The sequence below is a fragment of the Maylandia zebra genome, linkage group LG22 (assembly GCF_041146795.1).
Source record: "Maylandia zebra isolate NMK-2024a linkage group LG22, Mzebra_GT3a, whole genome shotgun sequence".
Classification (NCBI taxonomy): Eukaryota; Metazoa; Chordata; class Actinopteri; order Cichliformes; family Cichlidae; genus Maylandia; species Maylandia zebra.
Window position 1 is genome coordinate 22,499,556 of NC_135187.1, and position 9,243 is coordinate 22,508,798.

General features: G+C 40.0%; 1 protein-coding gene across 1 annotated transcript in view; it reads right to left on the reverse strand.

Annotated features, from left to right (window-relative positions):
- The window catches only part of hibadha (3-hydroxyisobutyrate dehydrogenase a), a 22,843-nt gene extending 13,870 nt beyond the window's left edge, over window positions 1-8,973 (reverse strand). Inside the window, exons 1-4 of the mRNA XM_012918209.2 lie at window positions 8,825-8,973; window positions 6,997-7,157; window positions 6,753-6,862; window positions 6,455-6,576 (exon numbers count right to left, since the gene is read on the reverse strand). Of these exons, the coding sequence (XP_012773663.1) occupies window positions 6,455-6,576; window positions 6,753-6,862; window positions 6,997-7,157; window positions 8,825-8,894 (463 nt within the window). The 5' untranslated portion in view covers window positions 8,895-8,973. The remainder of the gene's footprint in view (window positions 1-6,454; window positions 6,577-6,752; window positions 6,863-6,996; window positions 7,158-8,824) is intronic.
- Between the last annotated feature and the right edge of the window lie 270 nt (window positions 8,974-9,243).

Consider the following 9,243-nt stretch of genomic DNA (forward strand, 5'->3'; position numbering starts at 1 on the left):
CAGACACTTTATCAGCTCCACTTAACGAGCACAGCCCCATGAGAACTGACTCCTGCACACATATACTCTGTGAGAACCTCGTGTGAGCAGGCGACTGCAAAAAGTTTGGGTTTGGGGGGAAAAAATTTGAGAGAACAAAATTGTTGCATGTAAAGTTACGACAGTCTTGAGAATTTGGTTTGCAGTGCCTGTCCACTTACCATCAGGTCAGGCCTCATCATGATCATCACCATTATTATCATCATCATCATCATCATCATCATCATCATCATCAGTAACTGATCTTTTCCAGAGGGGAGTACCTGGTCAATTGTAAGTGACAGAATAGAGCAAGCAAGAGAGAGCCACAATCAATCCTTTGCCCGGCCCAATGAGACTCATCTAGGATAGACCGAGTTAATAATGATCCTCAATTAGGCTGTTAGCAGGCAGACACACACACACACACACACACACACACACACACACACACACACACACACACACACGCGCTTTTCTACAGACAAAATGTTAATTCACGTGTAGATGAGTGTCATGCAGTGTGACGTTTGGGCTACGTTTGATGGACAGAGACTTTTTGTATGACGTATAGACCAGCTGACTATTTGTCTGCACGCTCACGTCCACAGCAGATGACACAGGGGCAGAGTTGTGAGAACCAGTCTCCCAGCTGCTATGGGTCCACCTCCATCTGGAGCATAGGCTAGAACCCCCACATCACCACCGCTCCATCATCGTCATCATCACCCTGCCTGGTCACTTTACCACCCTACACACTCCCTCACTCCCCCTCCATGTCACCAGGGCCTGTCAGCAAGTCGCTTGTTATGCTAATCTAGTCTTTGGACGATGGCCACTCTCTAGTACTGGTTAGCCGTGACAGACTGCGACAGCACCACCCCCTGCCTGTCCAACCTGATTCCTTAACTCAGTCTTAGAGTCCCCACCAACCTTCAGGCTCATCTTCTTAAATAATTCTATTCCCAGACTGGATTAGGTTTCACGAAAACATTTAGACTGGGTTTTAATGAGACACACAAGTGCTACCCTATTACTGTTCTACCTATCACACTATGTCGCATTTCTAGATTTTTGCCAGTTTTTCCAAAATACCAGAGTGAAATATCTGTAAAAATACAGCACTAAATATACATGCATAAATATATAGTGTAAAACGCTTTAAAAACTATTCAACAAAGACAGAAAATACAGATATATAGTGTAAGCTTTGAAAGCTGTGCTGTAGTAAGGCAACACAACAGTGAAATGGTGCAGAGTGATTACAAATCTATGTTAGCTTCTATGTTAGAAGAACCAAAGCACAAATACTCTGTTACTTTATGTAAGTAGAGTATTCAGGTATTTGTACTCCAGTATTTATTTTTTGGATAACTTATGTTTACTCCTTACATTTTATATATGTACTTTCTACTCCTTACATTTTCAAAAAAACCCAAACTCATTACTTAAGGTTCAGCAGAATCATCTATAGGGTTTAACTGGACTGGAAGGAGTGCAGGAGTTCGTAAGGTGTGGTAATGTCGTAAGTGTCAGGCAATTTCAAATGCAACATTTCTATCAGCTCAAAAAACATTAGCAAACACACAAACTGTTTGTGAGCAGTTGTAGGTACAGCTGTTGTATTTTCCAGGGAGAAAGCTAACTTCACTCAGAGATGGAGAAAAATGTAGGAAGACAGACAGGACAGGGCAGGACAGGATTTAAAGCTAAGGACTGCTCAGTGACACTTGATAAACTAAAAATTTAAAGCTTGCATGTAATGTCATAATTTTACTCACATATTGAATTTGTATATGATATGTAGTGTGGTGAATTCGCAGTAAAGCACTGTGTTGGACTAGTGCACAGTGGCTGTGGTGCTCATGGTCAGGTTTAGGTTGCATCAAGTGTAGCAGAGATGAATTTGCATTTAAGCTGATGATGCTTACATTTATTCACTGAATTTAGACTTTGTACCAATTGTATACCTTCTAGTATAAAGGCAGTATAAACAGCATAGCGCCAGTGTAAGGGATGGACAACAGCCAAGACAGCTGTGAAATTGCTGACATATTGTTGAATTCAGTTGCGTAAATCTACAAAGAGCAGCAGGTCAGCTGATCACAGCCTGCACAGTAAGAAAATCTACTAAAGCTCACAATGGAAGTTATTGGGAGCTGTGATTTTTTTCCCTATGCTGAGACACTACACAGATCTTAGTGTTCACCCACCTGCTGGATCCCACTGTAACCCCTGACTGTACTCATTTTACTGTTTAGCTGTGGAGGCAAAGTCCCCCACTACAAAGTAGGCTACAGAAAATAGTTAGATTTTAAAATGATCTTTCAGTGCTTATGTTCTACATAACTAATTTAAGCTGAGTATGTTTTGGAATTTGGACTTGAATAAGATTTGTATTCTCATCTACTAATATTATTTTATTATTATATTAATATAGCACAAAGTTCAATTTCCTTTGTACAAAAATGGTTAGAAAAATGAGCTCCTTTTTACTTTCTTATTTTGAGTACATTTCAGAGCCTGTACTTTTTCCACCTCTGACAATCTCAAAGAATTTCACCTTCAGCAGACTGTGAGTAACATTTGAGAGCTAGAGTGAACGAGTGAGTGGTTTCCTGCAAATCTCTAGAGGCAAAAAACAACTTGGTCCATATTTTATGATAAATGTGGCTAAAGAAACTAAGATTTGTAAGTACAATGACATATTGAAGACTATTTCAAGTATCACAGCTGAAAACTTCCAAAAATCAAGTTTTGAATAGGTAAAATGTAATCAAAGGAATTAGTGTTACATTTTGACAGTTACAATTACAACAAGGGTTTATTGGCCAGCTTTTGCCCTGAGCTATGAACTCTATCACACAGTCTTCATCAGACACTGGAGTTTGCCTGCTTCTCACTTAACTGCTGACCAGCAAGGGAAGTCACTGTTCAGATTTAATTTGTAATGCCTCTGGTCTATGTTCACTTAAGAAATGCACAAGAAAAGCTTTTTCCAACTACTATTACCAGAGAAAAGGCTTTCCTGGTTTACAATTAAAAAGTATTCAGGAAAAGGTAAACTAATAAATGCTAATAATCTTAATTATACTGCTTTTTCTGTTTTATTATTTGTGCATATCAGTTTAAACCGTAGTCAAAGTTGATTTTTTTGGAAGAAGATCTAGTGGACTGGAAGTGTTGACTGATGGACAAACTAGCGCCAGCCTTGGCTTGAACAAGCTCCTACAAGCTGAAGGATGACGTTCAAACTGTCAGCAAATGACACACTGCAAAGCTAAGGTTGAATTGATGTGGTATGGATATGATTAGAGTGGTGTTGAGACTCAGCCTAAATAGGTAGTTAGCGGAGAATTATAAGACCTCGCAAACAAGCAACATTAGCCCAAATTCCTACAGTCCCACAGCAGCTAGGCTGCCTCTTGCTTTCATTTGCACCGACAGCTGACTTTCCCAGCAATGGGAAAAACACAATGAAAGGTTTTTAGGGCCTTTTTAAAGCCATCGTCCGTTAGCTATGTGGCAGCCCACCATGGGCACACAGACACAAACACAGGCATTCTGGGTAATTACTGCTAACGACCCACCGCTTGTCAGCCAGACCTCCTATTTTTGCCATCGCTGTGCCAACACCCTTGGCCTGTGACATCAGAGCTTGTTTTGTTGTGGGACAACTTTGCATGTGGATGCTTTTAATGACTCCAGACAGTGACAGACGTGTGTTGTGTGTGCACAAGCAAACATCAGCATGCATAAAGAACCACAATCTAAGTTAATATAATTGTGTCTGGATAAAAAAAGATGTTCAGAGTGCAGATAAGAACATTTGAACACACACTGTGTGTGTGTGTCCACGTATGTGTGTGCGTGTACCAGAACACATCTGGCTGTGGCACTGCACAGCTGGCTAGTGCAGGGCTAAAGCCAAGATGTTGGTCAATGTGCAAGAATGGAAGCCAGCAGGATGCCCATGAGAAGAAAGTGAAAGTTTTTTTGACTGCTCTTTTTAAGAAGGGTTATGACTGTGCAATTCAGATCCCACGCCTGCCTGCCAAACCTCTAGTGACGCACACAACATACAAACACACATTTCTGTGTAAAAAACACCACCTCACACAGCACAGAAAAGGGATTTATTTTATATCAAACGAAATTCTACATTAAAAATAAAAACAATGCTCAAACCACAAAAAGAGCAGGCTGTGTCTGCAAAAGTTTAACAGTACAGCAGATCACGGCAAGTCTGCTCAGTGTGCTCAGAGGGAAACTGAACCAGTTCTGACTGGATAACACTTTGCCTTGAGTCAGTGGGATCAAACATGTTCAAATGATAGCGTGATATAAATGATACTCAATGACAGAAAACTGTGAGAAGTACTTTAAATTAAATATAATGATACCATTTATCAGGTTGACACAAGACATGAATGATTTTTAAGTCAGATGCCATATTTTCACTTAACTTTTATTTCAAACTATCTTTCTTTTACTAAGCATACTCTATCAATTTAACCAATATTAAATAATTATTCTCAGAACTAAGGCGCTTCCGTCCACATTTTTCCCCTGTCTCTCACACACACACACACACACACACACACACACACACACACACACACACACACACACACACACACACACACACACACACACACACACACACACACACACACACACCTAACTCAAAAAGTATGACAGTGCCCTGTTTGGGTAGGGTGCCATCTCCTGGTTGGAACAGAGCATGTAACTGCCCAGAGGTGTGCAAAGCAGGGGTGTGGGGTTGGGAGGGTGGGGTGAGCGGGGTTGTTAAGCTCTCTGAAATTGGTTACCAAGTTGTCACTGGGACATTCTTTCACAACCTGTCTTTACAAGTTTGGCTTGGCAACACCACCGAGATGAGATAGATGTCTCCGACCAAATATATCTCATTTACAACAGCAGGAAAATAACAATTCTTAGATTGTAGAGATTGAATGCACTTATTCAAAAACTACATGGCTGAGTTTTATTAAACTTTGTGGAAAGGTTAAGTATGAGTAAAGGAAGGACACTTTCATTTTTATGTGGATCTGGATAGCTTTTTTAAAATAGCAGAATATGGCATTTGCCTTGGTGGGGACTATGCTCACCAAATGCATAAATCAATGGATCAAAATTATAATTTATTATCAAAAAATTTTCACTTAATTTTTCATCAATTTTCTACTTAGAATGTGCTGGCACTGTGCTCTAAAGTCAGTACCTGGATTTCTGGATATGACTTATGAATGTCTAATGTGACACTGGATGGGCAGGTGCATATAAGGAAAGAATGTCTAGCTGCAGAGACCTGCTAGGTAGCAAGTAAATCATTGGTCACCTCAAGCCAGTTAAAGAGGCCTAGTAAGGAACAGGAGAGGAAGAACGCTGCCAGGGGACTGCACACAAACACTGTCTATAGTGTTTAAACAGTACATGTGCTAAGGCAGAGTAACAAGCTTAAGACTCTGATCTCACTCACTGCAGCCGCTCTGTGCTGCAGACGCCAGCTGGTAAACATGCCGAAAATGGGATAAGTCTATGTTTGTATGGGAGACCGCGGGAGTTTCAGGGTTACGAATTAAAGATTGTGCAATAAAAAGGAAACAGACCGTGATCAGAGTTCGTACTCTGACATGCAGGGGTGTCAGCATGTTGAAATCCTTAACTGCATACCTGAATCAGAAGAACTTTGTGGTTGTGTATGTGAAAGAGAGAAAGAGACAAAGACAGAAAGACTGAGAAAGATGGACAGTTTTACTGCGATGTATCTCCTTCATGTCTTATCTTCCTCTCCCCCTCTTCTCCTGTCCTCCATGTGAGGGCAGTTTCTCTCTTCTTTACGACTCTTTATCTGACATGAAAGGCACTAACATGGGATACCCGCCATTACGGTTCCATCAACATGAAAAGCTCTGACATGGGATTCTCCACTGCAGCTCAGCCCATTAAGGACGACTGGCGATCCTGTGCTCTGTCAAGAAGCTGTCACAAGTAGACAGCGCCAACATAATGAGGACTTAAAACCTTAACCTTGCCTTTAAGACCCCTGGTCAAAAGCTGCAATAAAAGCCTTAAGAGGGCACCTACTGGCTGGCCCGCTCAGTAATTACAATCCGTGTCTGAGCATTAACCCAAAAGGTCCAATAGTTTAGATATACAAAAGAGTGTGAGACAGTTCAGAACTGAGGTTGAAGGGTCACAGGCCTAATACCGTGGTTGGCACAGTTGAATAAATAAACCAGCTGTCTAATTCTACTTTTCACAATGCCAACTAACGTCTCTCTTTTTTCTTTATGTATTTCAAGTCAAGAATGAGCAAATCAAAAACACATAAATCAAGGGAAAGACTTTACAGAATCGAAGACACCAATTGAGGTGTGCTTGCTTACTAATAATTTGTTTGACACAATACCTCCTGACACTGGGGCATCCATGAACACAGCACCCTTCTTCTCTGCAGCAACTGCCATTTCTCTAGATACAGCAGGATCAATCGTGGAGGAGTCAATTAACAAGGTCCCCTTCTTTACCTTCCTGCACCGGGTAAGAGAGAATAAATGAACACATGGATTATGGTAATCAAACTAAGTCCTATCTATTTTTTAAACACGATGAAATCTCCACTTACCATTTATAGATTTTAAAAATACAAAGAGAAGATACATAAATGTCACAGAAATCACAGAGACACCAACAATAACATGTCTTACTTGAGGATGCCATTTGGGCCTGTGTATACTTCTATGACATTGGGACTAGAGGGGAGCATGGTGATGATGCGGTCTGCTTTCTCTGCAACGTCTGCTGGGGAGTCCACTACCTGAAAACCATCACCACAAAATACCCCACTTGATTTTGTGACAGCCTGTCAACTGTCGCACAGAGAAGCTGTAAATTATTGCACAAATAAGTGTTTACATGTGTAAATGCAATGTGTTACTGAGAGTTTATTACCTGTGCACCAGTGTCCTGCAGCTCCTTGCAAGACTGAGGAAAGACATCGGTAGCAATGACAGGATACCCATTTTTTAACAGGTTTTTAGCCATGGGACTGCCCATGTTTCCCAGACCAATAAATCCCACTGGTGTCTTTGAGGCCATTGATCGTGTTGATACTGTTGTAAAAACAAGATTTAGTTGAAATCAGGAGCAAAATCACGAAATCTGAATGAAGACAATACTGCTTTCTACTGCAGGTAGTGCTGTAGACATTTCCCTATGACTAATACCTGGTGTAAAATTCTAACATTATCCAGAAATAAATTAACTAATTAAAAGTGGTTAAAAATATCTCTGATCTCAGTCAGTCCAGTCAGGCTATTAACCACTTCTAGCTTAGCCAAGATCCAGACAGGTTAAAACACAATGGAAACTCTGGCAGTGGACCAACCAGACTGCAACAACAGGATTAGGAAGGGAAGAAAAAGCACAAACGAAAGGCCTAAAGCTTAAATTCAGCAAAGTCTTCACCATACTCAGGAGACCAACTTCTCCCATCTCTCTGTAATACTTAAATGACGACAGGGTATTCTCCAGTGCTGGACTAAAATGACCAAACTTCAAAACTTCAAGTACTGGATACGTAACAATGAATAAGCTTTGTGCTAATGACACACTGACATCTAATGCAGAGGCATATCCATTCTGACAAATCAGAGCTCTACAAAAGAAGAAGAAGAAGAAGAAGAAGCAGCTTTATGGTCCATATTGAAAAAAACATGCATTTACCACTGCACCAAAATCCCCAATTAAAATCCCTCATGTCAAAATCACCATATATTTTATAGAACCAAAAGGTACTACACAACAGAAAAAAGTGTCATCTTATTCTGCAGTATAAGATGACAGCACCTTATTTTTTTTTTTTTTTACACACTGAATTTTATTCCAATATTGCATCGCTTTATTAGTATAATAGCACAGTGCATTAAACTGAACTGCAAATGGCAACTTTTAATAAAAGATTAATACTTATAACAGGATGTTACTTTCTCAGGTATTGCTTGCTATACATGGCTTTCTAAGGTAGCACACTCAGCTGGTGTAACACAGTACAGCACATGTTTGCTTCTGAAACATTTTTAAAACGGGATTTACTTCAGAAACATAAACCAGATAATAGAAAGTGGAGTGAAGAAATCTTTTGCACAAAATTATTGAATGATTTGTTGTTGTTGTGTTTTATTTATTTTATTAATTGTGCACCAATTATTAAATTAATTGGGTCATGACAGTACATCAATCTATCTGAATAATTGATTTATAGAAATTTAATAGGGTTACAGCCCATTTAAAGAGGTTGATGGGTTATCTTCTAAACTACACTGAAATCATTTAAATCAATAGTCACTGTAGATAATTCATAAGAAACAACCTAGCGTGTCTTGTTTGCACTGTAGGAGCGATGAACAGAGTATGTGTTTGCAACAGTGATGCAATGGAAGCTAGTGGTTTTTATGTAGCGCAGATTTGTGAGTGGCAATTAAATATTCATATGAACTACCTAAAACCAACATATCGCATATTCCTACTGAGGTCCAAAATGAGCTTTTCGTGCCATTGCTATTTCAGTGTGCTCGTCTTTGTTGCGCATAGTGATGTTCAACTTGGTGACATCGTCCACACTGCAAACACCTAAGTATTCATACTTTCTTCAGAGGGCTAACGAGCTAGCTAACAAGTACAACAGGACTATTCCGCCTGAATTTACCTGTGACCACACATTCGTAAATGAATGAAACGATGCGGAAAAAAAACCCGTCAACATAAGCGAATACATTACCGAAGGCAACGTTGACATGCTTACTCCACCTTAACCATATATATCGAGACCCTCTGAACAGCGAAGCCATACTTCTTTCCCCTTGACCTCGTACGGTGACAGCTGTCAGAGCCAGGAAAGCTACGCCGAAGGGTTATGATCGACAGCATTTTCCACCAATCGTAACGGGGGATAAGTTTGCCAAGCCAATGAAAACGAGGCAAAAGCGGGATATCCTGTGCTTTTACTTATAAATGCTCTTTCAGTCTGTACAACCATTCACTGCCATGGTTTTAAATGAAAATAAAAAACGTAAAACCATTACGTTAAAAACCGAGGTTAAATGCGCAGTCTGTTTTCTGTTTTTTAAATTAATGGCATGTTGTTAGAGTTGGCAAATGACCCTAAACAGTTATCGTATTAAGTCAGATTTTTTTTTA